This window comes from Mastomys coucha, unplaced genomic scaffold (assembly GCF_008632895.1).
Source record: "Mastomys coucha isolate ucsf_1 unplaced genomic scaffold, UCSF_Mcou_1 pScaffold15, whole genome shotgun sequence".
NCBI lineage: Eukaryota > Metazoa > Chordata > Mammalia > Rodentia > Muridae > Mastomys > Mastomys coucha.
Window position 1 is genome coordinate 25085785 of NW_022196897.1, and position 17952 is coordinate 25103736.

The 17952-nt window shown below is 41.3% G+C and overlaps 1 protein-coding gene across 1 annotated transcript in view; it reads right to left on the reverse strand.

Annotated features, from left to right (window-relative positions):
- Positions 1-11319: 11319 nt before the first annotated feature.
- Positions 11320-17952, reverse strand: part of Pdcl (phosducin like) — a 9521-nt gene continuing 2888 nt past the window's right edge. Inside the window, exons 3-4 of the mRNA XM_031370051.1 lie at positions 16636-16817; positions 11320-13725 (exon numbers count right to left, since the gene is read on the reverse strand). Coding sequence (XP_031225911.1) covers positions 13174-13725; positions 16636-16817 — 734 coding nt within the window. The 3' untranslated portion in view covers positions 11320-13173. The remainder of the gene's footprint in view (positions 13726-16635; positions 16818-17952) is intronic.

Genomic DNA, 17952 nt, shown 5'->3' on the forward strand with positions numbered 1-17952 from the left:
GTCCATTGTTTATGTGATTTTTTTCATCATGGTAGCTGCCGGGGACCTGCCAGTCTGGGCCTCCCTCAACCCATGGAAGAAACAGAGTCCTAGTCAGGTCAACAAGGCGTAGGCAAAGAAATGATGGCAGAGACGACACATGGAAGTGTAGGATCTGAATGTATTTCTTTAAAATGACTTCAGACTTTTACCATCATTACAAAAGAGAAGTCAGAAATCTGGCAGCTCAACCGTTGAGGTACATCTGAGGCCACCTGAAACACACTGGGTCTAAAGCAGCAGCTATCTCCTCTGGACTGGTGCAGCACCCCCGGGCTCTGAGCACTCTCGGGCCCATGCGGCCCGGCTGGAGTCCTGGAGGGCTGCAGGTGCACCAGCCAGGAGGGTAGAGGCTCGAATCTCGAAGCCTCTAGAATGCTGACTGCTGCACACTGTCTCTCATACACACTCGGCTCAAGGTCCCACCCAACCTTAGTAAAACGCCCACTATGCTAATCTTCTGGGCTAGTAGAGACAAGTCTCTTTCTTGCTAATTCCTAGGAGTGGTTCAGCTGTAGTACATGACTGAGAATAAGGATTCTACTTGACCTTGCCCTGGGATAAGTCTCCCACTTTGTAAGCTTCAATGCCCTACCCACAATGCCGAAGGCAATTAGTCTGGATGGGTAACATTCTTTACAAAATTCCAAGCCAGGGTTTGGCTAAGATGTTGGAACATTGGTAAAGGTCAGAGAGCAAAGTCCAATTTTGTCTAGCTACTAATAAATCATATCTTGGTGGGCACCTAGCACGTGAGTTCGCAAGGACATATCTGGGCTACCTCTGAGTTAGGGGTTGCCACAACTAACTGAATACCCAGGAGGCACAAACTCCCTTTGAAGTCATAATGCCTCTTGTCCATGATCAGGTTTGTTTTGTTTTGTTTTGTTTTTGTTTTTGTTTTTTGGGTTTTTTTTTTGTTTTTTTGTTTGTTTGTTTGTTTGTTGTTGGTTTTTTTTGGCTTTTCAAGACAGGGTTTCTCTGTGTAAGCCCTGGCTGTCCTGGAACTCACTCTGTAGACCAGGCTGGTCTTGAACTCAGAAATCCGCCTGCCTCTGCCTCCCAAGTGCTGGGATTAAAGGCGTGTGCCACCACCGCCCGGCCATGATCAGGCTTTTAATCCTGATACTGCAGATGTTACTGGAGTAGACAAGTGGGCATGGCAGTAGCTACACAGTGGTGTCATTAGGGGCAAAAAGGCAGTTAAATGAAAACAGGCCTTTCTATAGTGACACATCTCTGATCTACTATGGGCCTATGCAAATACAGTATATGTAAGAGGCAAAGCTGTGGGAGCTGTGGGCTGTGCAAGAGGGAGGGATTGTGTGATCAGAGAAGGTATTGGTTTTGTGTATGGTTTTGTGTACACAAGCAGACCCACTGTAGATGGCTTGCAAAGAACAGGCAGTCAATGAAATATGAATGTATATTATGGGCTACAGTAGCTGTGCATGATTCTATGCACCACTGTGAACAGAAATGTGAGGGGTTGTCACTATCTAAAATTTAAATTCTAAATGTTACTATTCGATTATATGCAATTAATGTGTGCATAATTATATGGGATTTTGGTTCTTGTATCTATGCTCGTCTGCTAATTTGGATGTAAGTGCACACTCTGGGTCCATATTTCATGCCTGTGTATTTGTAGGAACCAAACAGAATCTACACACACCTGTACATGTACACGTTTGCTTGCAAACATATATGAATGTTTCTGCATACAACTTCATATATCTGAATGTTGACAAGGGCCAACTTAAATGTCAGCAAGTTTCCAAAGCTATTTCACAAGCAAGTTTCACCTTCATCTTACACAGTCACTTTTATTCTCTTCTCTTCTTAGAAGGTAGGACATGGTTGGGAATTAAAGAAATGTTCTAGATGGAGCCAAAGCCAGAGGATTCTTACTAATAAATGGAAGAAGAAAACAGTAAAGTAGTGTGCTGACTTGACACAAACTAGAATCTTCTGTGAAGAAAGCATCAGTTGAGATAATGCCTCTATTACATTAGCCAGTGGGACACTTTCTTGATTAATAATTTTTGATTAATAATTTCTTGATAATAATTGATATGGGAGGACCCAGCCCACTGTGAGTAGTGCCAACCCCTGGGCAGGTAAACCTGGATGGTAGAAGAAATCATGTAGAGCACAAGCAGCCTTCCCCCATGGCCTCTGCTTCAGTTCCTGCCTCCTGGTTCCTGGCTTGAGTTCCTGTCCTGACCTCCCTTCATAGTGGGAACTGTAAGCTGACATAAACAGCTGAAAATAAAAGTTTCCTCTCGAAACTGCTTTTGGCCATGGTGTTTCTCCCAGCAATAGAAACCTTACTAGGACAGGGAGGGAGGTCCTTCACTAGGTTTTCTTTTACTTTTTTTCCCTCTAGAGAGTAATAAGGAAAAAACTAGAAGTCATTAACTCCTTTGCAAAGTAGTCTCAGCTTCACTTTCCACATCCTACAACTTAGCTCCTCTCCTTTCAAACCTCTTGTCACAGAACTGCCCTGAATTTCTAGAATGAGATTTAGACATGGTAAAAAAGAATCACTGAGAGAAGATGTCTTTGTCCTTCACATTAAGTCAGTGGGGCCAGTGGTATAACTTGGTGGCAAATCATTTGCCTGCCAAGCAGAGAACCCTGACTTTAATCACCAGCATCACCACAGGAAAACGATAAGTTAAGCCTTTCAGATAATTTTCAAGTTAGTATATGGGCTTCATAATGGTATTTTCCTGCATTTATGTCTTGATTCCTACATTTAACTCTTGACTTAACTCTTTACTAGCCCATTGACCTCAGGAAAATTGCTTATCAAATACAGGACAATATCACTCAGAAATTATTGTGAGAGTTATTTAATATCATTCTGTGGTGGCCCTGCTGTGTTCATGGAAGAATTCCAACCGACGCCAGATACGACAACCGACTCAACTCACTAGGGGTTTGGAGCCCATGGAAATGAATCAGAACCAGATACCCGGCTTCCTAGGAAGCCGTGAGCTTTGATCTCCGTCCCTGTCCCGGAATCCTTTGTATTAGTGTCTTAGCTTTGATTCTGCCGAATGTCTGTTCTCACCTAGTCGCTATATGCATACCTGAGTTGCCTCTATGTACTCACCTAGTTGTTATATGCATACCTGAGTTGCCTCTTGTATAAATATCCCGTTTCACTAAGTAAAGATTACGCCTTGATGAGAACTTTCTCCTGGCGTCGTCTCTCTTTCTCTGCCCATTTACTTTGCAGGTCCCCAAATTCCCGGTTCGTGGAACCCCACGGAAGTAGGAACGCTGCGGGCCGGCTTCCTACATCATTCATATAAAGTTCTCACGCACTGACCAAACACATGGTTTCAATACATTTGTGCACACTCACTAAGCAGGCTAATGAGTCATTGGACTGCATTTCAGCTAAATATTATAGTGCTCTTGTGAGGGAGCTACATGTCTGATGTCAGACATCACTGCTGTTGGGACATCTCTCCCTTCTCCTTTTTGGCCTGTTTCTCCTACTGACCCTTAACTGACCAGCATCTAACATGTATACAGTTAAGTGTATGCATGTTGTATTCATCAAATAACATTTTATTTTTGCTCATCGTCTAAAGTGTGTGAGGTCAATGTTTTCTTGCTCTTGCTTCTAATTCTCTGGTATGATTAATAATACATCATCACATTTAAGCCTCTGAAGTCCCAGTCTGCTCTTAAGGTTACCAGACAGCGGCTGAACTATTTATCTCCACTCCTCTGCTGCCACCATGTGGCTATGGCTAGTTATAACCATCACTTCCATGACTTGGCAAGATTTGGATTTTTTTTTCTTTAAAATTTTTATGCATCCCCTGTTCCCTCCCCTCTCCTTTCGGAGGGCAGTCATGATAGGTCCCTTTTTGTGAGTGCTCCATAGCCTCAGTAATATTGTCAGGCCTTGGGGCCTCCCCTTGAGCTGGATCCCACTTTGGGCCTGTCGCTGGACCTTCTTTTCCTCAGGCTCCTCTCCATTTCCAACCCTGCAGTTCTTTCAGACAGGAACAATTATGGGTCAGAATTTTGACTGTGGGATGGCAACCCATCCCTCACTTGATGCCCTGAGTTTCTGCTGGAGGTGGGCTCTACAAGTTCTCTCTCCCCACTGTAGGGCATTTCATCTAAGGTCCCTCTTTTTGATTCCTGAGAGTCTCTCACCTCCCAGGTCTCTGGTACATTCTGGAGGGTTCCCCCAACCTGCTACCTCCCAGGTAGCAGGGAGCTCCCTTCCCAGGGAGCCTGTTTCCATTCTTTCTGCTGGCCCACGGGGCTTCAGTCCTTTTCCCCCACCTTCCCCTTCGGCCCACTCCCACCCTGCCCCTGTTGACTTTCCCTTCCAGGTCTCTCCTTCACCCCTTGTGGTTGTTTTCTTCTCCCACCTAAGAGGGACTGAGGCATCCTCACTTAGGCCCTTCAGCTTGTTGACCTCTTTGAGTTCTGTGGACTGTATCTTGGGTATTCTGTACTTTTTTTTTGGCTAATATCCACTTATTACATGTCATACATTCCCTTTTGGGTCTGAGTTACCTCACTCAGGGTGATATTTTCTAGTTTCATCCATTTGCTTCCAAAACTCAGGATGTCCTCATTCTTAATAGCTGAGTTGTATTCCATTGTGTAAATGAACCACATGCTCTGTATCCATTCTTCTGTCATGGGACTTCTGGGTTATTTCCAACTTCTGGCTATCACAAACAAGGCTGTTATGAACATAATGGAACACGTGCCCCTGTGGCATATTGGAGCATCTTTTGGATATATTGCTGGTCTTCAGGTAGATCTGTTTCCAATTTTCTGAGGAACCTCCAGATTGATTTCCAGAGTGGTTGTACCAGTTTGCAATCCCACCAGCAATGGAGGAGTGAGTGTTCCTCTTTCTCCACAACCTCAACATGTGCTGTTGCCTGAGGTTTTGATCTTAGCCATCCTGATTGGTGTAAGGTGGACTCTCAGGGTCATTTTGATTTGCACTATTTGCACCCAATCAATGGACAAAAGCTGCTGACCCCTGTTGTCGAACTAGGGAAAAACTGGAAGAAGCCAAGGAGGAGGGCAGCCCTGTAGGAGGACCAGCAGTCTCAATTAATCTGGACCCCCGAAATCTCAAACCAGGCAGCATACACCAGCTGATATAAGGCCCCCAACACACATACAGCAGAGGACTTCTGGGTCTGGGTTTAGTCAGAGAAGATGTACCTAACCCTCAAGAGACTGAAGGCCCCAGGGAGTTTAGAGATCTGATGGGGTAGGAACATCCTTGTGGAGACAGAGGGAAGGGAAGAAGGTATGGGATGTGAAACAGTCGGAGGGTGGACCAGGATGGGAATAAAATCTGAAATTTAAAATGATAAATAAATAAATAAATAAATAAATAAATTATAGATCGATGCAATTTATCTTTAACATGTCTGCCCCCAAACTCCTCCTCCAATTCCTTCCACGACTCTTTTCAACTTTATATCTTCCTTCTATATTTTTTTCTCTTTTAATAACTTTACACATCTGTACTATATCTACATCACTTCCATCCCTTTTACCTCTCTCTCCTGTTATGATCATCCTCTTCATCATCATCATCATCATCGTCCCCACCCCCACTCCAAACGTCATGGCCTCTTCTTCAGTTATTATTATTTTTACTATTATTATTATTATTATTATTATTATTATTCACCAACATATATATGTATGTATGTATGTATGTACACATGAATATACAACATAGGTGTTGCTTGTATGTCCATATGTCAAGGACTGACTACTTAAGATTGAATAACCTATGTATTATCTTGTCCTTGGAGAAAACTGATTCTCTGTGTCTCCACAACCACTGACCAACTGTTAGCTCTTCATCCAGGGGACTTTGTGGAACTTCCCCCATCCATGTTGGTATGTCAACTGGTGTTGCCATTATACAGCTCTTGGTTATAATATTGTTGAGATTGATTTCACAGGTACTGTTTCCTTGTCATATCTAGAGGACACTAGCTAGCATAGGTGTCCTGATTCCATACTCTTATGTTCTTCCTACCACTTCTGTAATTATCCCTGACCCTTAAAGGTAGGGCTTGTGTTGCAGATATATATGTTGGGACTGGACACTCAACGGTCATGTTGTCTCTGCATTTTGACCAATTGCGAATCTCTGTAACAGTCTCTATCTGCTAAAAAAAAAAAAAAAAAAAAGCTTATTTATCTGTGGTTATAAGGATAATTACTTAGAATACCATTAGAAAGTATTATATTAGTTTAGGAAAATGACCATAGTAGGTTCTTCTCTAGGGTCTATGACCTCTCCAGCCATGGGTAGCTGTTTAGGTTTATAGTGAATTTCATCCCATTGAGCTGGTGTTAAGTCTACCAAACAGCTGTTGGTTAGCCCTGAGACAAAAATGACACCACTGGACTTTTGGAGGTATCTAGGTAACGTTGGTCATTGTGGTTTTGTAGGTTTTACATCCAGGTAAAACTATGAATTATGTCTTCCTCTTAGCAGCTTCCAAAATAATGAAAGTCAGCCCTCAGGGAGAAGGCTTCAAGATCAGTTTGATTTCTCAAACTCCTGTATCTAACATGTGTGTGGGGTCTTCACAATAGGGCCCTACCTTCAAGTTCTAAAAGGCAGCCAAAGGACATTGATAATTATTTTAGGAGTTCCCTGTGAATGTCTCAAGTCAAGGGGAGAATTCCTATGCCTAACACTGGAATTTTTGTTAAATACTTTATGACTCTTCAGGGGAGTGCCATCACCCTGTGAGTATAACTCCTTGTGTGTACACACACATGCATGCGCGAGCGCGCGCGCGCGCACACACACACACACACACACACACACACATACATATGAAGGTCAGATGACAAGTTTCAGAAGTTTGTTTTTCTACTTCTACTATGTGGGTTTCAGGGATGAAATTCAGGACCTCAGGCCTGAGTTACGTGTGAAGTGCCCTTCTGAGGCAGAAGGCTGGTATTTGTCTGTTTGCTTGTGTTTGTTTTTAAGACAGTCTCATTATGTAACCTATGCTGTCCTTGAACTCACAGCAATGCTTGTGCCTTACCTGCCGAGTGCTAGGATTACAGGAACAAGGCATTACACTTGGCGTTGCTTTTTATTTTCTTGGTAATAGCCACTCTGCTTAGGGTAAGATGAAATTTCAGTGTGCTTTTGATTTTTATTTCCCTGTAGAGATATGGAACACTGAAACTAGATTCCCACCTCTCACCCTGCTCGAATATCCATCCAAATAGACCCATGACTTTGAAACTATTAGAGTAATAAGCACTTCAAAACATGGATATAAGCAGTCTTTCTCAATAGGAAAATAGAAACAATGTCAGTTTTTCTGAATGTAGTTTGTGAGTGAGACTGTACATAAAAATGAAAGTAAAGACTAGGATGTTGGAAATGCCAAGAACACGGGACAATCACCAAGGAAAGTTGGAGTTACTAGGGCTCACCATTACTAAAGGGTAGGATTCCATCATGGCAGGGAAACAGGACAGCAGGAGCAGAAAGCTGGGCGCTTACATCTTTAACCATGTGCACAAAGCAGAAAAGGCAAAAAGGAAAAAAAAAAGGTAGGATGAGACCTTAAGATCTCAAACCTAGCCAGCATGGTGGTACACGCCTTTAATCCCAGGACTGGAGAGGCAAAGGCGGGTGGATCTCTGAGTTTGAGGCCAGCCTGGGCTACAAAGTGAGTTCCAGGACAGCCAGAGATACACAGAGAAACTATATCTCAAAAAGACAAAACAGCAAAAATCTCCAAGCCCACTCCCAAGGGACATACTTCCTCCAGCAAAGCCAAATCTCCTAACCTTCCCAAACAGTTCCACCAACTGGGAACCAAGTGGTCAAAAGCCTGAGACTCTGAGGATCATTTCTCATTCAAAACACTACAGACCACATGGGGCTGTACCATGTGCTGCTAATCTGCAGGCAGTGGAAAGAGCCCAGTAGAAGGGAAGACATGTTATATATCTATTGGTGAGTTAGTTCCAAATTCAGGATTAGACAGGTGTCCCCAGTTAAGATCTATGTGACACTAAACAAAACCAAAATTAATAAGGCAAAGAGATTTGCTTTTGCAGGGTGTAAAGAAAATGGGAGGAAAGGAACAGAATTCACAATACACAGATATGAAAGAATAAAATGATGGCCATAGGCCTATTGGCGGGTTGAAATGTTAAGAGTTTGAATGTAAAAACTTGTGTCTGAATACATGGTTCCTGGATGTTAGCACTATTTTGAAAGGTTGTGGGACGTTCTGACATGAGAATTACCTGGTAGATATAGCACCATAAGACCATGGGGTATTGGACTGAGTACAGGGTCCCCAACGGAGGAGCTAGAGAAAGAACCCAAGGAGCTGAAGGGGTTTGCAGCCCCATAGGAGGAACAACAATATGACCCAACCAGTACCCCCAGAGTTCCCAGGGTCTAAACCATCAACCAAAGAGTACATATGGAGGGACCCATAGCTCCAGCCCTATATGTAGCAGAGGATGGCCTTGTGGGACATCAATGAGAGGAGAGGCCCTTGCTCTTATGAAGGCTTGATGCGCCAGTGTAGGAGAATGCCAGGACAGGGAAGTGGAAGCAGGTGGGTTAGTGAGCAAGGAGATGGGGGATGGGATAGGGAAGTTTTTGGAGGGGGTAAAATTTGCAATGTAAATTTAAAAAAATCTAATAAAAAAAGAAAAGAAAAGTGAGCCGGGCAGTGCTTGTGCATTCCTTTAATCCCAGCACAGGTGGATTTCTGAATCCAAGGCCAGCCTGGTCTACAGAGTGAGTTCCAGGACAGCCAGGGCTACACAGAGAAACCCCATCTCAGACCAAAAAAAAAAAAAAAACCATGGGGTAGCTAATCTCAGGTCTCTCTATTCCCTGATAGACAATCAGCTGTGTGACAATCAGCTGCTACATGCTATTACTAATAGAGCTACCTGACGCCATGCTTTCCCACTATAATGAACTATATCCCTTCAGACTATGAACCAAAATAAATCCTTCTTCCTTCATCGCTTTCATGTTTGTTTGTTTGTTACTTTGCTTGCTTGCTTGCTTTATCGAGACAAGGTTTCTCTGTATAGCCCTGGCTGCCCTGGAACTCACTCAGTAGACCAGGCTGGCCTCGAATTCAGAAATCCACCTGCCTCTGCCTCCCAAGTAGTGAGATTAAAGGCGTGCGCCACCACTGCCCGGCTGCTTTCATGTTCTTATCCTTTAAAATACCCATGTGACTTTTGCTATACATTCTAGTACTTTTCCTATAACATGCCTATTTCTTTTACTTTAGAATGCTGTTCTTGAAAGTCAAGATTCTGTTTGTATGTTTCTTTCCTACAAAAATAGAAGTTTTAGAAAAACTATCTTAACTGTACTTTGCTGGGGAATAAAAGTTATCAATAGTCTTATTAAGCTATGGCCCCTGCAAGCTAGCTACACTAATGACCTGGAGAGCAAGACTGTTATGGATGGAGGGAACCAACTACTTACTGACTCCATTTGTGGCCCACTTTACAGGAGAGAATTCATATCTAGTACTCCAAACTTAGCCAAAAGTCTATGACTGAAGAGATCACAGGACCTAGAAGGGAAATTGTTTGTACTAGTTTATGTTTGTGTTTGTTGCTTATTTGATAACAATGCAAGCTACAGTTATCTGGAAAGGTAGCACCTCAATTGAGAGAATGTCTTCATGAAATTGTCCAGTAGGCAAGACCATGTGGCATTTTCTTGATTAATGATTGATGTAGGTGGGCCCAGCCACTGTGGGTGGTGCACCCTTGGCCAAGTGGTCCTGAGTTGTGTAAGAAAGCAGGTTGAGCAAGTCATGAAGAGAAAGCCAGTGAGCAGGGTTCCTACTATAGTTCCTGTTTCCAGGTCCTTGCCTTGAGTTCCTGCCCTGACTTCCCTTAGTGACAGATTATAAACTGAAAGTTGAAAAGAACCCCTTTTTTCCCAAGTTGCTTTTAGTTATGTTACAGCAATAGAAAGCGAACTATAATGCTATCAATGCTTTTTTCTAAGTGGATATGTCATGTTTATCATATTGCCTCTAAATATTGATGTTTGTACCATAACTCTATGTTGCTGTCAGCTTTAACCAGGGAAGCTCCTATTTTGCAGTAGGTACTCATTTCTGCAGAGATCAGAACTAGTCAAAGGACTGAGGAAAGGGAACTGTTTAATGGTCATCTCCTCCAAAGCTTAGGGAACAGAATGGATGGGGAGTGAGAAAAAAATTAGTTAAATGAAGGGGAAAAGGTGTCTGTCTTCCTGACATGATATGGCCCATTACACTTACGGATTTACAGCAACTGGGATTAGCTGGATAACACCCACACAAGATTGGGCTTTCCACATTCTATAAGTTGAAAAGAAAACTGAAACCACCACACACTTTGGTTGCAACTCACAGGAAAATCAAGCTGAATAAAAGCTAGAAGATAGGAAGGAGTGCTGTAAACTGTTATCTTCTGGACACTATTGGACATGAAACCACAGTAGTTGACTACCTGAACATGACTGAGCCTATTAACATCCTGTCATAGATAAGGGAGGGGTTAGTAAGGTCCAACCCAATTAATGTTTGTTAGGTAAGGGAGATTAGCCACTAAGTCACCATAGTCAAATAAATAACCCCCATCCAATACTTATGTAAGGAATCATAAGCAGTGGAGAGCATACACAGAGAGAGAGAGAGAGAGAGAGAGAGAGAGAGAGAGAGAACATGAAAGAAGAGGATTCATTGCAAAGGGGTTCAGTGAGAGGGTGAAGGGAATAAGAGAAGGCAAAAATATGGTCAAAATATTATATTCATGTTTTGTATATAATTGTGATAGAATATATCATGGATGGAAGAGAGGCTCACGAGGCTTCACCCCTTCCTAAGAAGCTATTGGCAGTTAATGGTTGCTGAGAAAAAGGGGAGATATTTTTTTCAGTAGTGTAGCTGCTAGTAAGTTGCCCAGATCCAGTCAATATAAATTTCTTCCTCATGTTCATGTAAGCAACCATAACTAATCTCAGAGGATCATCAAAACCCAAAAAGACCTCAAAGTGAAATAATAATTATTTGGGAAGAGTAAGTAAGAGTAACAGTATGGTAAACATAATCAAAATGTATTATATCTGTATATGAAATTATCAAAATTATTTTGTGAAGAAAAAAAATTTTTACATGTTCCTGTCAATTTTTTCAGTGACTCTTCTAGACATCTGTATATGAGTGATCCAAAACACAGTGCAAATCACAAAGATGTTTAATACTTTAGCAAAATGCTGGGAGTTTAAATATCTAATATACAGGGACTGAGTTAATATGGTATGGTTTATTTAAATGGTGAACTATAAAGCAACTGATTTATTCAGAACTTTTACAATATACCAAAGTATTCTTAGTATGTACTATTACATAAAGTAGGACACAGAATTCAGTAACTATCAATGTTATTAAGAATGGGGGAAAAAAGGACTGGAAAGAAATAAACTAGAATATTGACATCAGTTGTCTCTGCTCCTAATGATTTTTCTCACTTGTGCAATGAGCTCCGTAGTCAGAAAATGACACTGTTTTTGTTGATTAAACCCAACAGATACTTTCAAGACTCATTTACAGTTAGTTTCTGAGCAACCAAAAAACTCAAGTGTGCATACTAAAGCTAATATTTACTTCCACATTACATTTCTTTTCCACTGATACTAGGACATATAAATAACCAAAAGGGAAAAAGAAACTTGAATGACAATGAATTTTATAAATACACACATACACATAAAGCTATAAAGAGATCTGTAAAAATGGTGACAGTAATTATCAGTAGTAAAACTGTATGGCTTTTAAATATCTTTTTAGCTTAATTTTTATTGTATGTTCTATGATGAACACATTTCATAGTAAAAGGTTTGTAATAAAAATGTTTGCCATCTTTCTAAAAACCAACCACCAAGCAGATTACAGTATATCAGTGGAATATCAACAGCTATTAAAATGTTACAGAAGAGTATTTAGTAACATGAAAAACATCTGATGTTAGTAGCTGACCATACTATCAGACAGTATGCTCTGAATGATCTCAGTGTTATTTAAAGACAAACCAAATCCTATGAATACATAAAAAAAAAAAACTATATATGAACTATACCAAAACATACAGTATTTAGGTGGCAGAATTATATTTTTAAACCATTTTTACACCTATATTTTGGCTGATTTTCTTCTACTAAATATGATCTTTTTTTCTAATAGGCAAAAAAAGCTTTTTAAAAAGTTGAGGTTAAAAAAGAAGTTACCTTGTTAAATAACAGGAATAGATACTGATGAGCAGGAGTACAGAAATGTCCTCCAACTGAGGTTTTCAAGCTCTACCTACACCAATGTCAGTCAATAGGATGTTTGCCTTCTAACATGACAGCAGTCAACAAAAACCACCGTTTCCTGTTCATACTTCATTATGCTGGACTGGACCACTGATTCCTGAAGCAGAAGCCACAGCTAACTACAGCACCAGGCACCATCTGGAACCTTTAGTTTTGATAGTGCTAGGAAACAGATATCTTGGGGTCATGTGCATGTTAGGTTAAGAGTTCACCACTGAGCTACATTCCCAACCTTGTATGGACCCTGGTAGAGAAGGATCTAGAGAAAAAAAGTGCAGCTATGCATCTGATTGCAAGTAAACATGATTTGCAATCAAGTGATTATGGAAATGCACTGTTTACATTGCACAGAACACACTCACTAGGGAATTATACTCTCAGACCCAGTAGAATTCTGAGGTCATCAGAAGACAATTTTCAAGACATTGCCTTCAAGGGTGCCATGTCAATATTGACTAGAAACAGTATCAGAGATGCCACGCTAGAGAAGTAAACAGCTCAAGGACCCAGCTTCCTGTTGATATAATTTGAAGTCACTTTACTGCTAGCCACAAAATGAGTCAGCATTCTGATTTAATCTAAGAATTTCTTGACTTTTCACATACTAAATGAGACTACAAAGAACAGCTGTAAAGCCAGAAGACACAGGAAGGACAGAAATAAATACAGACATGTGTCCTCCAGCCCAAACAATGAGATAGCTACGGAACTAGATTATCAGTTCAATCTATTTCCAGATCGCTGTCTTCACTGTGACAGGTGGCAGAGTTTCGCACAGATGTCAGCACCAAGACTTCCTTTTCTGGGAGCAATCCAAATTCCTGTAGGAAAGCTTCAAGGTCTACAGCAAAGAAATCTTCCCCCAGCTGGTCAGTGACTCGAACAAAATTGCCAATCAATTCACCCGCCTTGTAGATGAGCAGAGCAGGAAGGGCATTCCGGGTAAAACGACTGCTGGCCCCAATAATGGAGCTCCTCACTCGGCAGAATTTGACAGCGGGGTACTCTGTGGCAAGGCAGATCATGCAGCCATTCATGGCTTCAGTCCCTGGGACACCATCTTCATAAATATGAACCATGATAAGGGTGCTTTTCTGTTCTTTATCAATCATATCTAAAAACCCTTCTCCACTGGGAATCTCAAAAACTTGCTTGAATTGGGGCCCTTTATGAAACTGCTGTCGCATCTCTTCCATCCTCTGCTTCCGATACTGCTGCAGAAACTCTTCATCATCCAAGTTCTTGTCCATTGTAGCAAACTCCTTTAAAGTCATCTGTATGAAAACCAGCAGGAAAACAAAGACAGACAAGGAACACATTTGATCAATGTGGATATGCACTCTGTATTTAGAACACATGAGGCTTCACATTAGTGTCTTATTCATATTATGTCATCTCTCTCAAAATTTTTATAGACAGAGGTGTATTTTATGTGCACCAGGTGCATGTTGGTGTCTGTGGAGGCCAGAAGAGGGCACTGGATCCTCAGGAACTGGTATTACAAAGATTGTAAGCCATCACGTGGGTGCTGGGAACCAAACCCAGGGTCATCTATAAAAACAACAAGTACTTTTAACAGCTGAATCTTCTTTCCAGATCCTCTTTGAAAAAATTTTAATTACTTTTACTTTCAGGGGTTGGGGGAGAGGAGCATGCTCATACCATGGTGTGCTTGTGGAAGTTAGAGGACAACTTGCACAAGTAGCCCCTCTCCTACCATGTAGTAATTATGACTACATGCCCTTGCTATTGTGATTGAATTCACCTATCACTGAATTCTTGAGTTAATCTCACTGGAAGAACTTTAATAACCCCATTTTGTAAATGTAGGTGTTAACACAAAGATTTTATATTATTTGCACAAATTCTTATCAGTATTAAGTACAAGACTAGGATTTTTAAAGATCTAATTTTATTTTTTAATTATGTGTTTATATGTGTCTGTGTGAAGAGGTATGCATGTGCCTAATAGTTCAGAAAAAGAGTGTCAGATTCCCAGCCTACATAGTTCAGAACAGGATGTCAGATTCCCAAGAACAGTTGGAAGTCACCTTGTGGGTTTTGAGAACCGCACTGGGGTCTCTATCTACTGAGCCATCTATCTAGCCCCTTAAACTAGATTTTAAAAACTCAAGTTTTTAACTACAATACCATTTTACTTCTCATTCCAAAAAGGTAGCACCACATAGTACCACTTTTAGGATAAACATTCCCTCTGTCAGTTTTAACTAAATATTAGTCACTCTTACACTTTTTTTGAAAAGACAACACAATTAAAGAACTTCCAAAGGAACACACCTCAATGTTGCTTTGTACATACATCCACATAACACAAACTCTAAATTGCTTTTTTTTTAAAGATGTATTCATTTCATGTGTGTTTTGCTGCATATATTTATGTGTATACCAAATGAGTGCTTGGTGCCTTTGGAGTCATGGACATTTGTGAACCACTATGTGGGTGCCAGGTCCTCTGTAAGAACATGTACTCTTAACCACTGAGCCAGTTCTTCAGCTCCAGTTTTTTCTTTTGTTTTTATCTTTCCAATTTTAAACAAGATTTCCTTATGTAGAACAGGCTGGCCTGGTTCTCACTATATACACCAGGCTGGCTTCAAACAAGCAATCCTTAGCCTATCTTAGCCTCTCATGTAGTGAATTACAGGCATGTACTACCAGGCCCAGCTTTTTTACTGCCACTCAGCTGACTGTAGTTATCTTACTTGTGTAGCAGCAGCTATGGGTATCTCATAACCTGCTTTTGGCTCTAGACAATGTTAACAATACTTTATAATGACTGGACATGGTAGCTTGCACCTTTAATCCCAGTACTCAATAGGCAGAGGCAGACAGATCTGTATGATCTACAGCCTGGTCTACATAGTGAATTCTAGGCCAGCACAGTGAGACTATGTCTCAAAAAAAAAAAAAATTAATGATAATTTATAAATATTTCCTCATGTTTCCAAACATTTTTACAAATTGATATATATACATCATACTAACCTTCCCCTAGCCTCATTTTCGCCAGGCAGTTAGTTTCCAGTTCTGGTCTACTATAGGTAACTTAAGAAGACAGGGACAGGGAGCTGACGAGATGGCTCAGTGGGTAAGAGCACTGATTGCTCTTCCAAAGGTCCTGAGTTCGGATCCCTCACAACCACCCGTAATGAGATCTGACGCCCTCTTCTGGTGCCTCTGAAGACAGCTACAGTGTATTACGCCAGGGCAGAGCGAGTGGGGCCATCCTGAGTTCAATTCCCAGCAGCCACATCACAGCTCACAGCCATCTGTACAGCTACAGTGTACTCATACACATTAAATAAATAAATCTTTAAAAATAAAAAAAGAAGAAGAAGACAGGGACAGAATCTCTTACATCTGACCTGTGATCACATGACTGCTGCTTCATTCCGGTGTCTCTGCTCAATGACTGTGAGCAGCAGGCACACTGTGCTATAGCCAGCTTCCTTGACAGACATTTTCTTTCTCCTGGCCTGGTGCAGCAAAAATTCTCTGACTAATACTGTATAGCCTAGAGGTGTTAAGCAGGACCTCACTAAACTGGAACACAGGGCCAGTAGTGTCATAACCAGCACCCTTCTGCATTATCTTCTTCCCATCGCTACAACTTGAGACTCTCCTGCGTGGCTGCTGTGACTGGCTCTTTCAGCTCATACTGCCTTTGTCTAGGTTTTAGGACCTGAAATCATTTCCCAGTCAAAAGGGATCAACTTGGTTTAATGCTTTATCTGCACTCTCATGTTGGCTGATATTTTTAAATGTCAATTTGCTATTACTGTGTGCACATGTTCTACATATAGATGGAGGTCAGAGGACAACTGTGGAGCTGCTTCTCTCCTCCCACCTTTACATAGGTTCTGGGAACTGACCTCAAGTACATAACTCCACACTTTTAAAAGGCCAATCCCTAAGATGATTATTTGAGCTGCAGAAGATACAAGTAATGACCTCATTTAGCAAATGAAAACATAGGTTCAGGAAGAGATCTTGCCATAACAATGTATAGCTGAGCTGAGAACCCAGATGCACCCCAAGTTATGACAGGGTTCCCAGCTTTGCCCTGCACTTCAATGCATCTCAGAAGCCAAATCTAATTCCCTCCCTTCCTGAATTACCACGCCCATTTCCAATAGCCAGGGAAGCCTTGAAGAAGCCATTACCTTCCCACTAATTTTCTCCTGGAGGTCCTTCTGTTTCTGTTGGTCCTCTTCTTCATCCAGATGAGACCTGCAGCTCATAGACAGCTTTTTGATCAGCCGCTCCATCTCCCGGCACTGCTCCTCCCTCTGCTCTGTCTCCAACTGCTTAAAGCGGCGCCAGTCATTAATCACACCTTTTGGACCTGAGTAGGGCAAACATAACTGAGGACAAGGGGCTTTGGACCAGCTGATATCTGTAAACAGGAATTCACATCAGCATGGAGCTTGCTGTATCTAAGACACAGTTAGCAGGCACCTCTGTATACCCTTACACAGAGCACAATGAGGTCTACTGCGATGTAACAGGAATTAAATGGCCAACCTAATGTTCAACATTATACAAATTATAATTTATCTACTCAAAGGCCAATAAGAAACATGATGAAAGAACAAGGAAATTTGAGACAGAGAATCCCTGGTGGCCCAAGCCTGTAACTTCAGCATTCCACACAGGGAGATAACATGTTCATGGTCAGCCTGAGCTGTGTAGTAAGATCCTTCCTCCAAAAACCAAGGACTGGGAATACAGGTCAGCTGCAAGAATACTAACCAAGCATTCACAAAGCCCAAGATTTGATCCCCAGCACCAATAGGCAAGAAAGCGCAAGATCAGACAGTTGTACATATCTTGACAGAAAAGATACTCCAAAACAATTATATGCTAGGCATAGTGGTTCATGCCAGGAATCCCTACTGAAGAAACTGAGGATGATCATTTGAGATTAGGAGTTCAAGGCCAGCTTGAACAACATAATGAAACATTATCTCTAAAAAGAAAACAAAAATGGCTATTTCTTATCCAACAAGATAGCAAAAATTTTGAAGGTTGTTAGCACAGTTGGAGAAAAACTATAAGGAAAAATATTGTGTTGCTGGCTGAACTACAAGAGCAACCTCAACTTAAGCAATCTGACAATATTAGGATGCTAAAATGGAGTGGGCTGTGGGTCAGTGCAGAGCAATTGCATAGCATGAACAAAGCCATTGGCCAATCCCCAGAAGTAGAAAGTTGAAAACTAAAAGCAATACACAGTAGTATAAGAGCCACTAAGATGACTCACCACATAGGGACCCTACAGTCCACTCCTGGAGATGTGAGGTAACTGTAAAGGTGAGAGAACCAACTCCAAAAAGTTTTCTTACCTCTATACTGGTATTTTGGAATTGTAACCATGAATACAGACCATGTATACACATAGAATAATAGAGACTTTAATTTAAAAGACTAATAGGAATTAATCCTACCAGGATACACACACACACACACATATATATATA